This window comes from Lissotriton vulgaris, chromosome 2_1, assembly GCF_964263255.1.
Source record: "Lissotriton vulgaris chromosome 2_1, aLisVul1.2, whole genome shotgun sequence".
NCBI classification, from domain to species: domain Eukaryota; kingdom Metazoa; phylum Chordata; class Amphibia; order Caudata; family Salamandridae; genus Lissotriton; species Lissotriton vulgaris.
Window position 1 is genome coordinate 746,038,601 of NC_141687.1, and position 21,993 is coordinate 746,060,593.

The following is a 21,993-nucleotide window of genomic DNA, read 5'->3' on the forward strand; positions in this document are numbered from 1 at the left end:
GGGCCCGAAATGACATGATTAAGACAGATAGCAGTGTCTTTTCCAAAAAACTTTCTCCATACCCACACTAGGTGGTTTTATTTGTGTATTATATGTTTTTAACTAGCTATACATAGGAATTCATATGTTTTTTATTTAAAATAAATTGTATATTTTTACAAATAGATTGTTTCTCTTCCCTTCTGGTGAGTGTTTTCCTAGCCAACAAAATGCAAGTTGAATGAGTGCTGAAGACTGAGTATGCTGTTTTGAGTCCTGGTTTAGGATCAGGAAACAATACTTCCCATAGGGAAAACATTTTGCTTTACTTTAAAGTATATTGGTGCTCTATTTCCCTACGGGTTATTACGAGCCCCTCTCTTTCGTTTATACATAATTCTATAGTTACATATTTCAAATGCCATTTATTATATCATATTATGTAACTAAATTAAATTAAAAATTAGGTCAAACGTTTTGTTCTCATGATTAAAAATGTCACACTACAATTTTAACTTTCCATGACCACTACAAATTACACATAATCTAAGGTTTAAAAGAGAAACTGTCCTTGGCTAGTGCAGTCTAGCATTTAAATATCACCGGAAGGTATGCAACAATATATATGTATAAAGATGCAGGATTCATTAAGAAATTGGCTTATTGGTTATAGCACTAATCAGACAACAACCACAATTCTTGTCAGGGTGAACCACAAATGTCGCTAAATTCACCTGTGCTTAATCCTCTGGTGGCTTGGCACAAAATGGGCAAACTATTTACGAAGCACTCAAGCAGTAATAAAGTCGAATTTAGAAAAATAGATTACATTTTAATTAGCCCCTTTGATGCTTGTGACGGAACCATTCAGTCATCAGTCACGATTGGGCTGTGCTGATGACGGAATGGTTCCGTCACAACCACACTCATTTAGATCGGGGCCAGCACAGGAGGAAAATTCCTTTGGCAGCGATGAGGTTAATAATATGGTACCAGTACAACAAAAATCAAATCAGTAGACCCATAGATACAAGATTTTAAAGTTTTATGGAAAATAGTGCCTAAAAGTACAAACCGTCACTTAAGGTCATCTGGTAGTGTTAGACTGGGGAGAAGTAATAAGTTGAGGTCGACCGCAAAGGAGTGTGGGATGGATATAGGGAGTAGGTTAGGCCTGCATAAAAGTTACCTTCTAATTCCGGAGCGAAGAGTTCTTCTGGCATTGGGAGAGGCCGCAAGGCGTAGGCTGACAATTGTAGATGGTTGTAATAGCACGAAGAGCAAGTTGATTGCAGTAGGGCGTTGTCGCTATAGCTCAAAGAACCAGTCAAGCATTGTGCACGGCATTGCTGTAGCTTTGCATTTGCAGTTGGCGCAGGTTGCTGTTGCTGTAGCGTGAAGTGTGTCTCTCTCATTGCTGGTCATCGCAGGCAGTTGCTGTTGACGATAAAAGCTGGTCTCACCTAAGCTTCGCATTGGTGGTTGCCGAAGGCCGCAGAGTCTAGGTGTGACCAGGTCTGCTTGTTGTCGCGAGGAGCCCAAACTTCATGATTTCCACCTTTTCTTCAAAAGGAGCACACTCTGATGCTGGCCAAGCTCCCAGGACCTGGGGAGGGCGGTCCTCCTTCTGCACCTTCCATAGGTCCTGGAGTGCTCTGGAAGATTTGCTCTGAATGTTTAATAATTATACCTGGTGCCAGCCTGTGTGTGGAAAGAGACTCTTTGTCCTACCGCCACATATAGTTCTGAAAACTATTTCCCCTTCTGTCTGGGGGTGACAAAAGGCAGGGTAGGCCTGGTGTCAGGTTCCTTTTGTGTTTGTGTAAAAGGCAAAGCCCTTTGAAGTGTAAGTGGTGCTGGGTACAGCTCCTCCCCCAGTCATCCTGCCAGGATGGCCCATTCTATCCACACCCAAGCCCCCTTTGTGTTACTGTCTGGAAGCAATGCACAAAATTCAATAGCAGAGCCATTCAGGGAAAACTGACCCAGGAAACTAGCAGAAGGCACGAACATTTGGGACAAGAATATGGCAACGTTCTGAACGTGGCATTGACATTAAAGAGGATTTACATTACAATTAATCTGAGCATTTCTCTATTCGCTCCCAATCCAAGGTTAGCACTTATTGAATGTAATAGGGTAAACCAGTGTAAGTCAAACTACAGTGAAATAGTGAAATCCAACTTTTAGGGGTTTTCACTGGCAGGACACATCTTAACTATTAAATACAATGCACCCTGCTCTATAAGCCTTTAAGGCCTACCTTGGGGGTGACTTATAAATATTAAAACGGAAGGTCTCGGCCTGGAAAAAGGTTTATTTTGCAAGGTTTAAACGGTAGTTTAGAGCTGTGCTGCAGACTGCAGTGGCAGGCCTGAGATTTTTTTAAAGGTTAGATTAACGGGTGGCACAAGGAGTAAACCAGGCCCAATAGTAGCATATAATTTACAGCCCTGGGTATATGTAGCCCCATTTACTAAGACCTTAAAAGTAAATTAAAAGTGCCCTTTAGGTGTAGTCCAATTCACCATGTTTGAAGGAAAGAGCACAAGCACTTTAGGACTGGGGAGCAGTAGTAAAGTATACATGGTCCTAAAGACAAGAGGAGCAAATTCAGCAAAACAGGAGGGTTGAAGGCAAAACGTTGGGGGAATACCACACCAAGGATGTCAGGTCTAACAGATGTATTTTAAGTTAGTCTTGATCAACATTCTTACTCCATGACAAAATTCTCTGGCTCATTAAAGATTTTGAAACAGGCTTTTCAATTTTATATGTTAACCACAGTGAATATACCCACATTGCATTTATTTATTTCTTCCAAAACTGCAAAGGAACGACAGTGAGAATATGTACATTTGTAAAGGTTTAACCAAATGTTCATTATTAAAATGGCCTAATTAAAACTCCACATAGCCATGTGCTGCCCAGACTGCGCTGCTGAGTGTATGTGGTAGAGGTTATTTGCACATACCTGTGCTGTGGAGCCTCATAGGAGTATGACCAGGCAAACCATACAGCTTGCAAGCTCCAACAATTGTATGCTGCATCGTTGCAAGACCCTAAAACTTGAGCCCACAACAAATGCAACCTACTAGGAGTTGAGTACCGGTAAAGAGCATGAGATTGGCTTAAACTGAGCTTGGTGCATCCGAGAAGGAGGAGTGGGTGCAAAGCCAACCCCAAGGAAGAGGAAAAACAGATTATATGAGCAGTGTACTGGTGTTGCTTGAGTGCCCTTCGGCCTTTTCACATTTGGACCCTGGCATTGTATAAGAGCTCTGCCATGTGATGAGATCTAAGATTTTGTGAGTATTTCTAGTGCTAGCTCCTTTCTATATCGTGCAGCTTATCTGCATAGTTGCCTCTAGAGTAGTATTTGCTTGCCAAATTGGCTGCCACCTTCTATCAGTTATCCATTGCTGACCCTTGTTCATACCTGTCATACCTACAATGAAGATGTACATGCAGGAGTTCTGAAAGGGCATTTGAGGGGCAACTTTGGTGATTAAAAGGCAGCAACAAAGAAAAAGAGACTGCCAGGTGTGACATCAAGTTCATGATGGGGGTTTCCAATATGCAGGAGAGACTTGTGAATGCCAAAATGAGAGCTTTTGCCAATGATGAAATTTAATGAAACCATCAGAGAGGGAGTTTCATATGATGTTGTTATGACATCATCTCAAGCCCCTACACTGACATGGTGGGGTGGCAGCCACTACCTTCAGTTTGAGGTACACAACTGGTGAGGTTAGTTGGGTGGAGTGATCGTTAATTGAATGCTTACTAGTGTGCTGGGAGAGAATTCCAAAATTGGGTACTCTAGCTCATTTTTATCCATATCAGTGAGCAGCTCCAGACTAACCTCATCCATGAAGGCATTAATCATATCTTGAGTAGAGTCATTATCTTTTCAAAAGAGTGCTTGATAAAATTCCTTTAAAACAATAACAATTCTCTCATGTCCATATAAGTGTTTGCATTTATCAAATATGGCATCTATGGTGTTCCTTCCCTCTTTCTGATGAGCTTTGAAAGACAATGTTGTCCCTACAGCACTGCTATATTACACACCTCATGTTTTCTGGTATCCCTTTCTATAAACAATCTATGAATTTTGGCCTTAGCAGTGGCATATTTCTTTTGGACAATCTCAACTGTGTGCACTGTCTCTAATTTTGTGCTCAAAAATTCCCTTTCCAATCCGGTCAATCCCACATAAAGTTCACCAATCATATTAGCCTTTTGTTTCCCTCTTTTAAAAGTACAGCTCCTGATTTCACCCCAGATGCCAACCTGAAATGTATCTAATGTAACATCCAACACGGCACTGCCACTATACTAGTCATAAAACATTGGGATCCACTGGTTTAAGTGGTTAAAATATCCAGCATCCAATAACTGGGCTCTCTCAAATTTCCACTTAAATCTAGGTGTTTAGTCGTGAGGAGTATCAAGGAGGAGTGGAAAGTTTAGCCAGGCTCTGGACTATTCAGCTGCCATCATACATCCACTAAACTATGTCCATCTTTAGCTCACAGAGGGCACTATACAGCATTGGCTTCTGACTGGAATAAGTAGAGGATTCATCTATACTCATATGGCAGTTCAGGTCCCAACAGTGTATCATGCAGGTTCGCCATTGTGCTAATTCAACAGCAAAAATTCAAAGGCCGTTTCCTTATCTGCATTAGGGCCATATGTAGAGCACATGGTATAGCTTTCATTTGAAACCTGAAATTCAGCAATTACCCACCTCCCAAGCTTTTCTGAGGTTTTTGTTTTGATCTCATCCCTTTGTTAAAATTGCTATTGCACTTTGGGTGTAGAGCCTTGCGTAAACAAAGCTGCATGTGCTATCCACTCATATCCAGTAAATGTCTTTTTTTTATATGGAATATGGATTTCTAGCAGACAAATTAGCTCAGATTTAAACTGTTTTAGTTCTTTACCGACAACAAAAAAACTCATCAGAAAATAAATGACAGCCTTCAAGGGCTTGTTTAAAGTACGCACATGGAGTACTAATGGTTCGAGGAACAGACTCAAATGTAGGGTGTTGGCACGTAAGCTGCAGAGAAACAAGCTATAGATCACTTTTTTGCAGGACAATCACTTGGTGAGCAACAAGTGTGAATTCGGTGGAAAGTGTAGGTATACACAACTAGAACATGCAGAACATAAAGAGGGTCTTCAAGGGGTTGCAGTCCTACTTCGAAAGAGCAGTCCATTTGTTGTGGGCAGATGCTGAAGAAACCAAATGTTCTAATATGGACCCATGTACTGCACTGAGAATGGGGAGACAGTGCTTTTGACAACATATGCATCTCTGAGGCTGCAGGGCCTGCTTCTGGAGAAGATGGTGGTGCTATTGTTACTTTCCTGAAGGAGCCCTGGTGATGAGGATCATGGAGATTGCAATGGACAGAGCCTCGATAGAGTAGCGGGATTAAGGAGATGGGACTGATCTATTCATGTTTACTCTGTGGCCTAAGAAGTCAACCTCTAGAATGCATATGAACTGTACTTAGAAGTTAGGCAATCTCCAGGGTGATGCAAAACAGAAATAAAAAAACAGACAGGGTGACTGAGGAGGACTTGCTGTCACTGGAAGTAAGGGATGTAGAAGGTCAGAAGAGAGGGCTAGAGCAGCTTAGTTGAATACAATACTATAGAACAATGCCTGATTATGAAGGAGGCTACATGGTGTAGGAAACAAAGACAGAAAATTGATAGCATGGCCGAGTGGACAAGAATACTGCAGTCAAAGGCTGATAGAGAGCATTAGAACCATAGGGAACTTAAGTTATTGCTTAAGTCTTTGCAGATTTTAATTAGAAGTTATACAAACCTTGCATGAAGGGTAATGATATGGGCCTAGAGAGAGATCATGAGAGACTGGCCTTGCTGCAGCTACATTCAGAAGACAGGCAGTCTAGGAAAAAGAAGTTTCTGAGGATGGGGGTCTCGGGGGGCTTCAGGCTCGATGAACATCTGGTGATCTCTTTCAAAAATATATGCTGAGCATTTTGTCGAACCCTAGATCAAAGGGCTTACTACCAACTGACCGGAGGACAGCTAAAATAGTCCTTATTGTGGAAACTGGAAATACATGTATATCCTACCATCCTATATCTTTATCGAAAAATAGATTAAGTATTTGAAGTTAAAAAGTGGCCTTGTACATGTTGACCAATCGGGAATGATCCACATTACATCAATCAGCTTTGAACGTGTGAGCAATATTTACAAACTGTAGCTAAACCAATAGCAATAATATTGCTAGATGCTAAAAAGACACTGGGATCACTGGATGTCATATGGGTGTCTGTGTTTTAGGCACTGAAAAGGAATGTGCTAAAGCCAGCGCTTCCGGTGGTGCTTCAGACTGATGTACACAGAGCCGCTAGGGTTAATGAGGTGCTGTCCAGGACATTTCATCTTAGCAAAGACACAAAGCAATGTTGCACAGTCTGCCACAAGTTGTTGCTCTCGCCTTGGAATCCCTAGTGTGCTGCATCCAAGTAAATACCTTAATTAGGGGACTATGGTGCATCACTGACTGAGATTATTTATATTGCTAAATGCAGCAGACACCTAGCTTTATGTGGCCGTCAGGGGGACTCAACTGACAGGTTATGCTGGGTGCTTAGGACCTGTGGATCACAATCTGTACATTTCCAGATTTAGATTTTCCATTGGTGGGCAGTATTATCCCCAAATGACCTTTTCAGTTAGTAAGCAATGCATTTAAATACTTGGTTTTCACAGTAATGAAAGAAAGGACGCATTAGATGACAGAAAAATCTTGACATGTAACCTCAGATATGATGTTCCAACATTCAGCGAAAGTGTAGCTGTCCCTACCAAGTAGTTCAGGACTACTGACGGTGATAGCACTTCCTAAATGGGTTTATGTTCTGGGAGCAGCCCTTTCATGTCCCATTAATATTTATATCAAAAACAGACAAAATACCGCGGGTGCTGCTCTGGACCACTGAGGAGATTCTTGAAGATGCTCTGCAGGAGTCTGTGAGAAAGTGCACAACACAGGTGACAGTGGCTGGGCCATTATTTCCCGTATATATCCTCATTCCAGACTGTCAGACATGCTTTGTGCATCAATCTATACTTTCATGTATGCTACGGTGAACAAAGGAATCCCTCATGATCTGAGCGAAAATAAACTCTGTTTTTAAAATATGGACAACTGGTTGGAAAACCTGTCATAACTTTGAGACCCAGTGTGGCACAAAAAGAGAAGGAACTAGGGGTTCTCACACTTGGTTTGATTGAAAGAAGCAAGATAAATCGGATATGGGAACACCTGGTATGATTTCTACTGAAACATTGAGAAAGGAGTATGATGTGAATATTTCATCATTTAAAAAAACAAATATTTACAACTTAGACATGCAATTCATACATTGATAATTACATGGGGGTGAATAAGATAAGATGCCAACAAACTGTTCATTCATTTTCAGAGAACAGAGTACAGGGGGAACATTTATTGCTTATCTACAAAACGCTGATGATTTCTAAGTTAAACCGTTGAAGATGAGAGAGAAATGGGCGAAAGTTGTAGGCTCCCTAGATGATGCTGAGTAGACAAGTCCTGATACACCACAGGGAGGATCCTGTCATGGTTGGACACTATCTGCTCCAATTTAAAATCCTTCATAGGATATTTTATTCTACCTCAAGCAATTTGGTAGGCTTACGAACTCTGATTGCCTGAGGGGATATGGCCAAGAGGGTACTTATCTTCACACACAAACTATGTGGGAATACCCATTCATCATGGTATTGTGGTAAAGGATTAAGGACCCATTGATTATAATACTAGGTAGAAATGTTGTCATATCAGTTCTACTGGCCACTCTTGGAGTATGGATTGGGGTCAAGCCGTCACTAGATATCAAAAGGCCTTTGGAACCCTGATGCTGGCAGTAGCACACATTGATGTTCCTCATAAATAACGTTCCCCAGGATTGCTGGTGTACAAATATGAAATAGTGTATGAAATGGATGCAGGGGGATGTCTCCCGAGCAAAGGGTTTCCACAGAAAAAACAAAGATATGGGCACCACGGATGAAGCATTTTGGAATGTGCTAGGCTCTCCACCACTGCCCCCTAACTGCATCAGGCTACAAATGTTCTGAGATATGGGGATTAAGATTGTTCACAAGGGAGGCATTACATGATAAACATGTTTCAGGCAGTGGCTTGCCTGGAAACTGATTTCTTCTTTATACTTTGAAACATGTTTGGTGTTATAAAAATGCACAATATATAAAGCAGAATTTAAAAAGATCCCAAAATGTAAAACACACAAGAGCCTTCAGATGACAAATCTTGCCTAATGGGAGTTCTTAAAAGAGCAATGTGAGTGGAATAAGTTCAGGGGAGATATATGTGAGCCGCCGCCGGAACGTACTGAGGAACAGTTCGGAGGAGGAACATTAAAGATGGTAACAGGGTAAAGGTGGGGGGTTGATTGTAGGGTCGGAAGATCTCAATGAGAATGTAAACATGATGATTGTATTACTGATATGGGAATGTGTACTAATGTTATATTATGACTGTAATTCACCTGAATTTTTTGACAATGCTGATAATGAAAATAATAAAAAAAAATAAAAAAAATAGCAATGTGAGATTTTCAGATGCTCATGCTGTCCTAGCTGGTGGAGAAGATAGGTTTGACAGACTGGAAAAGCACTAAATCCTCAAAACCAGTCAGATATGATTTTTAAAGTGAGAGATTCCTGGTCCCAGAAATGTGGGTCAAGAGCGTCACAGCAGTGCATAAACAGTCAATTGCTTCCAAAAGAGAAAGAATGCATGTTTGAACCATTCAACCTGATATTATTAAAAATAGAGATCTTCCTCGGCCTGCTTCCTCTGCCAGAACCTAAACCATCCTACCAGACTGATCTACACTTCTCCCCAGCTGTTCCTGCTACACAAACAGACGTCTTTGTGCTATCTGAGTCTTTAGTCTTGTAATCACAGCTTTCTATTAAAATGCATGGTCCTGAAAGGTACACAATAAATTGATCAGGGAATGTAAATGTAAATGTAAATGTGTGTGTCTTGTAAAGCGCACTGCTACCCGGAGGCATCCTGGCGCTATAGACCGCTGGGGAACCCGTCCTGGCTTTCCCTGTGAGATGTTCCCTCCTGGGTATCTCCAAGGTGAAACGAGGCATCCCCTGCGTTTGTGGGGGGCCGTTGTGGAGATGAGGCAAGCTAATGCCCAGAGTTGCCGAGTGTAATCCCTGGTTAGAGTAGGCACAGAGGCGAGAATTATCGAGTCCGCTGACCCTGATTCACGACCCTGCCGTGTCGGGAATTGAACCCTGGTCCCGGGCCGTCCTCTGCTTTCGGGTCTGCCGCCTCTAACTAGTGAGCCACACCACTCCACTGGCGAACTGAAAGATCCCACTCAATTGAGTTTCCCCGAAAGAGCCCTTTCTGAAATTTAGATCTTCCATGACACTAAAAATTGAAAAAAGAACTTTGACTTCGGTATTAGATGCGTCTAATCCCTTTCATAGTCAAACAATAAGGAGCAATGTGATTATGTATGACCACTGAACTTGAAATTAATAAAAGGAATACATGTAGCTGACTGTGATCAATCAATTAAATGCACCATAGTAGGCTGCATGCATAATAGTTTGGAGAATCTCCCAAGAGGAAGCCATAGTGTCCTCCTATTTATACCACTTGTGCCAAAACAGCATCATAAAAAAACATATTGCATTAAAAGGCAGGAACTGTGCCTTAAGGTCAAAACACCATTTATGTCTCATGCACCTTTGTATGATTACAAGTCCTGACCTATATTCAACCCAGTTCATTTCATTTTAAAATGTTACCTCCGTCTTCCTATGTTATGCCAAATAAATGACCAGAAGATCCCATCATATTATTCTGCAGCTCGCTTGGTATATTGTCCATCTTTCCCTTCTTATCTTCCTTCTCATGTATTGTTCTTTTATTTTGTCAAATAGACATGGCATATTTTGGTGTAACTTCTAACTTTGTCTTTTCCATCCACCCAATATGCAAGGCAAAAGCACTAATAAAATTAAATATCTGCGTTCTCCAGATAATAGCAACAGAGGTCAGATTGCTCTATCTTAATCTGTTGTACTAATTTTCTAGTCATTATGAAATGAGGAGATTCTCTGAACCTGGAACTCTCTCCTTTACTTCGGCTTTTTTGCACTCTAGTGGGAACAACCAAGCTCCCCAAAGGTAGGTGACCGCCTTCTACAAATGCTGGCGGCTATCCATCCACCACTTCCTTCAACTACAGATTGTTGACAGCCTGGGGTCAGCCATGCTAAGTTTCACCTTCCGGACACCTATATATATTGGAGTAAGGTATGTGCCTGTCTGTTTTCTTTGCATACAATGGAATCTACACAGAAAGAAGATTTCATGCCCGCCTGGGATGTTCAAAGGACTCCAACAAGAAAGGTGTGGATGGACAAACGATGAGAAGAGCTTTGCCACCACACAGCCTGTTGCAAACTGCGCATTATTAGGCTGACACTATACTGTTTTATGTTTATCCATTGCTAGAAATCCCTATATTAAGGAGGAAATATTAAAATAAAAAAATGCAGCTGAAGGGTGCGGAGTCCAGGACAAAAAAAAAATGAGTGCGTTTTTGAGGTAACCGTGCAACAAAGACTTCCTCCCATCAGAGTCAAATGAACAAAAATTCAAATTAACGTCAATAAGATTTTCAAAAATGTGATGTGTATGGTGAAAGTTTAGGTAGTAGTCTGGATTAAGTGTATTAATAACGTAAACTGATTTCAAACGGCCTGTTACTTTACAGCTTCACCCCAATGATAAGCGAATCCCTGGTCCAATCACGAGCTACGCTTGTATTTCATACTTGCCAGTAAAGTGTTCACAAGTGAGCAATCAGGGCTGCCTAGCCGGAGCTCATATCTATTATGCTTCTTGCGTAGTCACCGCCTCTAAAGCTGAAGGGCGATGCTTCTGTGTTAGGCATTCTTTAGGACGCCAATTGCTGCTAGGTTGACGCATTCATTTTTAGGTTCTGTTTGCCGCCCCATGGTCCTAAAACATCATTATTGTTACTTCCCATGGTAACTGTTAAGAGAATAATTCAGTGAAAAATAACTCTCTCACGATTCTATCAATTTAACTATAGATGACCGCAGCATTACTGAAATGGTGCTGTTTATGGCAATTTTAGTTTATCTATTTAACTCAGACCAGGCAACCAGACAACCCCGGGACAGAAGGTGCCTCCAGTGACCTGTAAGTCAAAAGACCATTTCTAGTACAACAGCAAGTATCAGAATCGCCAACCACGCAATATTTCCCCCCCCCCCCAAGGCCTTTCTTCATACGTTAGGCCTCCTTAAGAGACTTAAAAAAAATATTTAAGACTCTCAACTGAGCTTTACCATCCTTATGGGGGTTGTTCCTGCCAACATTCTGTTAATAAACAAATGTTGCATCGCTGTCTCTACCGGGAACCAAATGGGTAGGGTATTTTGTATGCACAAAACATACAGGCTGCAAAATATTACACTTAATGAAGCTGCTTTGTAGCGCAGATGACACGGACTATGTACATTATGATACGGCCTGTATATTAGGGATACGCTGCTAATTATTTGGTTTACTGAACTTAGTTCAAAAAGCTATTTGATCTGACAGATTCGTCCATTCATTAATGCTAAGTGAACTGATTACGATTTCCGGTGTTTGCCTTTCTCAAGCGGACAGTCACCATTTTCAAAAGAGAAAACATGCAATGGTCCATGTATCCTTTCCTAAATCAGTGTGCACGGGAGGACCCTCCTCTCTTAAAGTTGACTGCCTCATCTGTGGGTTTAAGGACAGGTGCATAGTATGCGTTCAATGATTTAATGTATTTTGGGGTTTTGGCGCTCGGAGGACAATTTCATGTCTCTATGAATCAGAAGGGCTCTTGGGCCTGTGAGAGGGTTGTGTAAGGGTTTAAATAATGCGATCATGACTGTAAGATGTTGTGGGTCTCTTGTATTGGCAAAATATTTAACTTGCAAGGCGTGCATCTAAGTTCTCGAAATGGAACACCTACAGGACATGACACTGTTTTGCTTTCAATATACTCAATTGCGGCCTTCTGTTTACACTTTACATAAAGACCACCAGTATTACCAAGGCAAACATATTTCAATAGTTTTAACATGTTCATCATACTTGGATCAAAGTAAAACAAAAGGTGTTATTGCACTACACCTCCTTCATTACAAAAGCCTTGCCTTAGCTGCGGTGAGGGGAACGGCTGTCTGCTACATCGGGTCCCGCACTCCAGCTCTGGTGTCCACGCTGTGAGGGGAATGGCTATCTGCTGCAGCGGGTCCCGCAGTCCAGCGCCAGTACCACCGTCGCCGTGAGAGCTGGGACTTCAATCCCCAGGTGCCCCGGCGGCTGTGGCGCGAAAGTGACGAGACCAGAGCGCCCAGAGGCGCGTAAAGGGAGAGGAGCGCTGAGCGCTCATTGGGAGCCTTGCCTTACCTGCCGTGAGGGGAACGGCTGTCTGCTACATCGGGTCCCGCATTCCAGCGGTAGTGTCCACTCCGTGAGGGGAACGGCTATCTGCTGCAGCGGGTCCCGCAGTCCAGCGCCAGTACCACCGTCGCCGTGAGGGCTGGGACTTAAATCCCCAGGTGCCTCGGCGGCTGTGGCGCGAAAGTGACGAGACCAGAGTGCCCGGAGGCGCGTAAAGGGAGAGGAATGCCTCTCGCCCCGCAAGTCGCGCGTGGGAGCTGCCCGGGAGAAGCCCGGAACAAGGGCGTGGCAGTCTATGCAGTCCGGGCAGACCGAGGCAGGGCAGGGCCACACCCCCTGGTCGTGACTATATCAAGAAGTAAGCATCTGGATATATATTCGTGACTGTCTTTCTTATTTTCAATTGTAGTATCATTTGTTTCATACTATAGATAGGAAGTACTTGTAGGGTTACAGTGACTATTTCGTCTGCCTATCCCCAACTAGCCGTAATGTAAACGGTATAACTGCCCTTGGGGGGTAATTTCAGTTATTCTTAATGGCCAAGAATAAATCAACCATGGATAACTATTTAGTTAAAATGGTGAGCAAAATTAATAACGACAGAAGGAAATCACTGGGTCGGGAAGATCCGCCTGTGATAACTACTACACCCCCTGGCGTCAGTAGTGGCTTAATTTTGGCCCCTCCTCCTATCTATGATGCTCTAACTGATGTCCCACTAGTGGAAATTCCGATGGTATCAGTTGTAGATCAGGACGTACCAGATCAGGATTTACAAGGTGCCTCAACGGACGCTTCACTACGGTGCTCTACAGTTAAGAGAGCAGTAAGAAAATGCAGGAAAACACAGACAAAGCGAGGATGAACACATCATAAGAAAAGATCTGAAATAGTGCAGAGGAGCACCATTGGTCACAAGGGAACTATGACTATTACCAGTGACACAAACATGAACTCTGACCTTTTGGATCATATAGCCAAGATGCTTGAGGCTAAATTAGAAACTGTTGTTAAGCCTTTAGTGGCAAAAATTGATCTTCTGACGGCTGAAGTGTTTAGATTGGGAGGTCTTCTAACCCAGACAATTAGCGATGAGAGGTTGAAACCAGTAGAAAGGGATATTCTACCTAATAATTCTGTACAGAAGCCATTGGTGGGGGAGGCAAGCTCGGCTATAGTTAGGGAGACGGGTCGATCGGTTGGTCAGACTACACAGATTAAAGTGGTCCCAGCGGTCCCAACGAATATAGTGGGGTCATCAGCCAAACCGAGGAAAGTACGCCCAATTGATCTCCCACCAGATTGTGAACCATATTTTGTTGTACTTTCAAATGTTCCACCCTTAGACACTATCCAGTCCGACTTCAGCAAGGAATCACATGATTCGCTTAAGTATAAAACTGTTTCGTGGCTGAATAAGAACTGTGGGTTCCCGATAAACTATTCAGATCAGATATTAACAACAAGAGGGGTACCCTGGATTGGTAATGGCACGAAAACTTGTAGGGGTGAATGTATCGTTATCAATTTTAGACACCCCCAACACGTTGCGACTGCGCTACTTAGAGCAGCATCCCTGAAACTGGGTGAGAATAGTGTGGGTGTGCATCCCTTGGGTTATTTTTATAGCCATTTAGCCAAGGGTCCTGTGCATAATACCACAAGTAGGCACCCAAATTCTAGCACAAGCCCAAACTTTGAGATCTCAACTCATAACAGATATCATGCATTGAGCAGTTTGGATCAGAACAATTGACCACACTAAGGACCACACTAAGGAATATGGGGGTCCCCGGTGAGTTACTTCAAGAACTCATCAGACTACACACAGGGAACTATGCCAAAGTCAGATGGGGGAAGGGAGGTGAAGTATCAAAGCCCATTCCTGTGAGTCGTGGCGTGCGCCAAGGCTGTGTGCTGGCGCCTACGCTCTTCTCACTACATGTCAATGATATACCTACATATCTGAGGGACTGCAATCATGACTCCTAGGAGACGAGGCAATCACGGCACTTCTTTTTGCCGATGATACAATTCTCATCTCTCAGAGCCCGAAGGGTCTCCAAAATTTGGTGAACTAATTTTATGGTTATTGTGTAGCGAAGGGGATAGAAATAAATTCGTCTAAAACAAAATATATGTCCATAAACCCGCAAAAGTCTTTTAGGAAGAATTTGGCCTTAAACAATCAAAAATTGGAGTATGTGGAGAGTTTCAATTACTTAGGTATTATGTTGGATAGTACACTTTCATGTAAGGGGCATCTGGTAAAAAGTAGATTGTCTTTTAAACAAAATTCGATGCCCATACTAAAAGTGCACGGCGCAAGTCATTCTAAAGCTATCACGCCGGCACTTGAAGTATTTAAGGCAAAGGCCCAATCAGCGGCACTTTACGGTGCTGAGGTTTAGGGGCATTGCTGTAAAAGCAATTTTGAACGGGATGAAAACCATTTCATACGTAGGTTGTTAAAAATACCAACTAGAACTCCCCTAGTTCCAGTGTTCCTGGATATTGACCTTAAACGAATAGATTACCAAGCAATATTAAAGCTATTGTTGTATTGGATAAGGCTCTGGACAACTCCGGAGCTGTGTAATTATAAAAGTGGATTGACAGAAGTCATTCGGATTGATGAGTACAAGAAAATTGCTTGGTTAAAACATATTTCTTTTTGGTGTATTAGGTTAGGGTTATCCCATTATTGGGAAGAGCCTCAGAATAGGACACCTCCATGTAAAAAACCCTTAAAGTCCACTTTCTGGGCTTATTTCAATGGTGAGCTACTCCATAGTTCATCAATTGGCATATTGACCCAGAAATTTCTGAATGTGAAGGATATTGCTGCATTTGAACCGTTTATGGACGAGATAGGACCACCACTAGCAAAAATGTTATATTTGCAATTTAGATATGGGGTGCTCCAGACGAATGCAAATAATACCTGTGGGTGTGGGGCTAAAAATTATAGTGGTTTTTGTATTCTCTGCTCTCAAAAGGCAAAAGAAGATGACGTCCATCTAATGTTTTTTTGTCCGGTCTATAAGTCACCTAGAGACCGTTGGATCAGACCCCTTTGTAAAAACATGGATGTTAGATCGTACAAAGAAGCAGAGCGTATAATTAAGTCTAATACCTCTCAACTGGTAGTTGTTTGTATAAGTAGGTTTCTATTTAACGTGTACCTAATTAGAAAACAACTTGTACACAAGCTGTAATGTAATAAGGGGGTCCGTAGTCTTCCCCACTCTGCTTAAGTTACCATAGATAGCACTGATTTTACTTTCTTTTTAAAACATGACTTTTAAAGGTTTTAATCTGGCTTTTTAAAATAATAATAATAATTCTTTTACTTAAATTATGAAATGAAATCTGATTTTAATGTGGTATTTGTAAAATTATTGATATGGATTAATTGTTCAATTGCCCCGCTTTATTCGTTGTAACCTGATTATGTGACTAATTACTGGTATAGGGTAATGTGTATAACTATTGTAAATGTATTTCTTGTACTTCCTGCTTTTATGGCTATATTAGCCGAAATAAAGTTGAAACAACAACAACAATAGTTTTAACATGTTTATCATACTTGGATCAAAGTAAAACAAAAGGTGTTATTGCACTACACCTCCTTCATTACAATTGCATGGCATTTCCCTGATAAAGATTAAGAATATAGTCCAAGATCAATGTGGTTCCCAAAGTGTAATTTTCGTCTGTCAGACTGTCATCGGTGTATATTGCCTGTCTCCCTCATCAGCAAAAGCATGGAGAAATGCATGTCCCAACTGCTTGGGAGTCAAACACTTACTCTATCTACAAACAACCGGCCACATGTCTCTAAGGAAGGCACTACAGTATTGCACTGGAATATGGTGAATTATCGCTATCAGACTGGCTTTGCAGAGACATTTTCTGTCATGGTGTCCTGCAGCATGTGAACCTAAAAGTAGCTTTGGCTTTAATGAATTTACCTATCACAGGAGAAGCTGAAGTCAAAGCAGCTCCAGACACCCAGCACTGGTGAAAATGCATCAATGCATTCAGCAGGGGGCGCTATTTGTTGCAAGGTCCGGCAGGGGGCTACAATCTATTTCAATTCTCTAGGAGAGGGGCTTGCAATATGCCAGGAATGCATTTAAGGATTCAGGAAAAGCAGCTACATGCATTTCCTTCATAGTGGAGAGTCAGCAGCCACAAACCAGGCATAGTGAGCTAAATAATTAAAGTCATATAGTCATAAATCGTGGACATAAATGTCCCAAAATGTATAGTCTGAGCAGAATGTCAAAGTTTGCATAGGAAGTTTTCCCCTATAAAACAGTCGGTCCAGACATGTATGCAGTAGGCCAGAGGAGGATGGAAACACATTCTAAAGTTCCATCAGTGATATGTTAATATGTATGTTTCCATTTTAAAAGAAACAATGTATTCCTCACTAATGCCTAAGAACATGCAAGTGTATGCTACGGCTAACTATCAAGCATATGCACTGGCCACTGTGAAGATCATTCAATCACAAATGTTATATATATTCAAATACAAATGAACACTGAATTCAAGGTACTACTATATATAAAAGCTAACTTTGCCATTGCTTTCCAAATAAATTAGAAGTAAACACTTTAATGAGGTTCTTTGTATAGTGGCAGATTATCTAGTGTTTCCTTCTTGTTTCAATCCACCCACTTCTAACATGGGGATGGCTTCAGGGTTAAAGGAAGATTTACTCTGTCATTTAAAAAAAAAGTTTACTGTTACTGATTAGAAATTCATCCAATAAGTACTTTTTTTCAAGAAATAAATCACTTCTTAAATCTAATTTTGTTAACTCCTGTTACACTCTCTCCTGAGTTGGTAATCTTGGGGGTTGAAGGGGAGAAGGTAGGAACACTCCATGACAGAGCAGAAACTAGTTTTCTTTTAATTACAATGTCTATCACGAGATTATGTATAACCTCTCATTGGATTAGTACTGATGCTCCTACATTTATTAACTGGAGATCCAAGCTACTATGGTTATATAATTTAGAACTTTCGGTTTATAAAAGGTGGGGCCTAAAGAAACAAATTTGGGGCCAAAAAATCTGGTCCCCGATCACTAATTGGCTAGCCGCGACTGTATAGCTTCAGAGGCTCCCTTTTTCTTAAATCATGTACTTAAATTGTGCACCTTTATAATTTTGGGAATCATAACCCTCTTTTTTCTCTCTTTTTCTTGATTTGCATTGCTAACCTGTTTATATCCGCTTTTACCGATGTACAAACTTTATGTGCTGCTTTCTGTTTCTTGATTTGCTGTGTCAACTTGATTGTTTCAATTTTTGAAGATGTACATAATACTCAAACTTTATGTGTGCATTCAATTTAAAACAATAAAAAACTAAAAAAAAGAAATTCATCCAATATTAATACAATGTTCGGAGCAATGCTCAGAGATACATGACATCTAAACAGAAAGCTTACCGACTTTCCATGCAAACTTGGTGCACTTACAGTCTGCGTCACATATCCCATCGATGGCATGGAACGTCTGTCAAAATGAGCAGCAGTCTGTAATCAATTAAACAGAATCAAGTTATCATCAGGAACACATTGCAGTCAATTAGAAAAAACTTCTGGAAAATAAGTGGGAAGTGTTAAAGTGTTTTTCAATAATAACATTATATCAGTCAGGCACTTCCATAGTGTTTGGTCATATCTGATAACCAAAAACTATATTGGTCAACTATCCTTAGGTGCCTTTGCCAAAAGGGATGATCAATTCTTCACTATGAACTGGAAAGTTCCTGAGCAACCTGAAAAATCATCTACTGAACCCATCATGGACTTAACCAGTCAGACGTGGCAAAATATAGACAAATGTTGTTGCTGATGGCAATGTGCCGTGCATGGCATACAGTGGTTTCCCCCTTCACTGAGTGCATGACTGGATGTATTGGCTATTCTGATTTTTTAAATCTGGCCCTAGCCTTACACTAATCTACTGTGTGCCCACTGACAATAGGCTACTGTCCCTGTCCTGGGGGTGGCACAGAGAGCAGTTGTGGCGGAATACCAGTGTTTGTTTGTGAATCCATAATTGTAACCAAGTCTTGTTATCTCTTTCACTGGTGCCGAGTCATTCTTGTCCAGTCATGTTAAGTGCCACTTCTATATGTTTACACACAGAATAGAGCTAATATCCCAAGTGTCTGTGAACCATTGGGTACCCAAAACGAGACCTGCTGCACAGGATGGAGGATCGGCTATTTTCCCAGAGAGTGGAAATGTACTGCTGGCATTCCTGAAGCTGGAGGTAGGAGACCTGGACATTGAAGTGAAGGAAGAAGAGATAAGTTTCTTTCAGAAATTCAATTTGGCCTTTTGCAGAGAAGTCAGCTGCTGATTAGTCTTCCTGAATCACTGCCATTTGGAATATTGTGGGGTAAAAGGTGGGAATGCACAGTCTGTTGTGCAAGGTGAAGGGAACCCCTTCAGCTAGGCCCAGCCTTTTGTCTTTCCTGAGCACACTTCACTGTTTAACGGATGACAGCTAGATGTAGAAACCCAACATCCTTTTGTGCCCATAATGAGAGTGCTCCAGAATGCAGACAACCCTGCTGTCCAAAGCATTTCTCTACACAGATAGATATTTACCTAATACTGTATTCAACAAGTGCTTCACAAATACAATCAGGCTGTTGCGTGTCAAATTAGTTGTATTTACTCTACGAGCTTATATAGCAATTCAGGTATTGATTATGTTGACTTGAGTTTGCCAGTCCGAGTTTCCAGGTTCTTATACTCTTCACTTCTCCCTACTACTTCTGGTTCTTGTATATTGTTCGTCTGATTGCTGCACACAGACACCCTGGTTTATTGTTCTGTTTATTCTCTTTTTTCTCTGCGTTTGTTTACCACTGGTTGGGCCTGGGAGTGTGGGGTCAAAAGAATTTGCAAACTGCACCTGCTCATACTTTATGGAGCTCCAAACACAAAACACTGACCCCACTGTTTGGGCTGGGTTGCCACTGTTTGGGTAGGATTTGGTCTTGTTCTCCTGGCCCACACCCAACAAATTCTTCTAATCATATGATCAAGTTGTTTTTCCAGTAGTCTATCTTGCTCATCATGTTTGACTTTGTTTTTATTGGACATTTGGTCGGCTTTACTTCTTCTGTTGTATGAGCCTTAATAGTTAATTAGTGGTAGACGTCTGCTGTTCTGTTGATTCCCATCCAATTTCTATGTCATTGGGAGGTGATGTAAAATTGGGTACCTGGTAATAAGGCTGTTCTTTGAAAAGGCTCTGTTGTAATACCTCTTCCTGATTGGAATATTTCCTGTACTCAAAAATAATATTTACATGAAAGTTAATAAAGTGGCCACTTTTTGTGAGCTGTGCAGTGGTCATGATACACCTAGAGTTCTCAGTCAAATATGATAGAACAAGACATTTGGTATAATGGAGGATGGACAATACATTAGCTACTTCTAAGGCATCTGAGAATAAGTCACTGGGCCTAAATTTGAAAAAAATATCAATTTGGGTCCAGAATCTGTAGAATGATATGGCTCACATTCAAGTTCAATATTATTGGCTGTTGTAATAGTTTACACCTCGAAGGTAAAAGCAACAGCAAGGTCCATAAAAATAATTTAGACCTGTCCATAGCAAACAACTGATGCAATACTTAATCAACTAGATAAGACAAGAAATTCCTGGAGGCTACAGTAGGAGTTACTTAAAACATGTATGTATGGATGATGAGTGTGCGAAGAAGAAGAGAGTGATTTGCAATTATTATACTTGCAATATTATGCTTCAAGGAATGCCAGTACTGTCAGTATGTAAACTCATTTACAGGTTTCTCCAAACTGAAATTAAACCGTTAAACGCTTCCTCTGAAATTCTGAAAACCCACACGAGGAAGACTAAACAAATACCTGTTTCTTATGAATCTGCTTTCCTGCTTTCAAATTGTAATATAGTTGGTGAAGGCAACTTAAGAAATTAATTTACAATGCAAAGCTCTTTTAATACAGTTGGACCTGAAATCCTTGGTGTGATTTCCACCATTATTTGCTTCCAGCCTCCTGTTTTTGTTGGCTGTAGGACTCTGCACACTTTACCACTTCCAGCCAGGGCTAAAGTACTTGTGCACTCTCCTTTAAACATGGCAACATTGTATTACACCAAATAAGGCTATTTACCTTTAAGTCCCAAGTAGTAGCAGTGGAAATTAAATGCTACTAGTGAGCCAGCAGCATGGAATCTACCTCCCTCTTAAGTTATCCTTTAAACATGTCTCAGCATGCCATTTCAGCCTGTGTGTACAGTTTTAAACTGTTACCTTGGCCTGGCAAAGTAAACCTATTAAACACAAAAAGAGGACCAATAGAGAGACAACAGGATACTGGAGCGCCCTCCACTCAAACCTAACTAAAGAAAACACAAAGACCTTGTGTCACACACTCCTCACAAAAATGATTAGTTTGACAGGTAAGTTGAATACAAACATAAATGGGACAAGTGATAGAAAATGTAATAAAGATTCAGAGCAGTACTTCTGAAGAAGCTATGGCAAAGACCATACAAATGTGTCAAGATTAATAAAGTCACTCAAACAACAAAAATAGTATGAGAAACATTTAAATTATGTTTCTACGAGTGACATATTTGTTATCAACAGCATATAGAAGAGTTATACTTTAAAAGTAATTCATATAGATTGAATTTGGAATGTGCAAAATCAGCATTTGAAACAAATTCAGACTTAACATGTTTTCCTGATCTGGCTAACTTAATGCACACTTAAGTTAAAAAAAACAGGCATTAGGATTCGTTTTGATTACCTGAATTTTATCCATAAGCCATAAGACTGTGGAAAATGAAAGTATGACGTTTTGTACTGTATATTTCTGACCCTTGTCTTACATTTTCAAAAACTATGTCAAAAGGCACCATTTCCTCTTCTTCTGGAAACATCTACATCAGACATGTGTATGGTTCTATTGATTCCATATATAATTTCGTCCTACTGACATGAAAGAAGGCTCATCCATTAAATTAAATTCGTTTGAGAGATTGTTTTCAAAGTAAAAGATAATATATTTAATTCACAGTGAAATAGACTCATCTCTAATAACAAGAATATTATTTACAAAATCTAAGAGTCTTCAGCAAATCAATATATACTGAGGTTCAGTCATAAACACTTGTGTGAGCCTTACAGCTTGTTAAAATGAGCTTTTGATATATGTTTTGTGCTGTGCAAGGGTCGCTTATTTTGGAAAAGGGCTATGGAATATATTTAACTTATTTGGAAAAGGACTTCCAGAGGTAATTGTAAGCTTAACATTCTGGACTTTGATGATATAATTGCGATGCTTTCGAAGCTTGAGAGGAATTTCATTCAGAATATCATTTGTGTAGGTAAAAGAATGACATTAAAATGTGGTAGAGTAAA

The 21,993-nt window shown here is 40.8% G+C and overlaps 1 protein-coding gene across 9 annotated transcripts in view; it reads right to left on the reverse strand.

The window, feature by feature from the left end:
• PLEKHA7 (pleckstrin homology domain containing A7) overlaps positions 1–21,993 on the reverse strand; it is a 1,124,460-nt gene that overhangs the window by 257,886 nt on the left and 844,581 nt on the right. For 5 of the 9 annotated variants that reach the window (XM_086956042.1, XM_086956040.1, XM_086956047.1 and 2 more), the window contains one exon: positions 18,008–18,094. In XM_086956042.1, coding sequence (XP_086812168.1) covers positions 18,008–18,094 — 87 coding nt within the window. The remainder of the gene's footprint in view (positions 1–18,007; positions 18,095–21,993) is intronic. The other 4 variants (XM_086956043.1, XM_086956041.1, XM_086956045.1 and 1 more) reach the window with 1 other exon arrangement.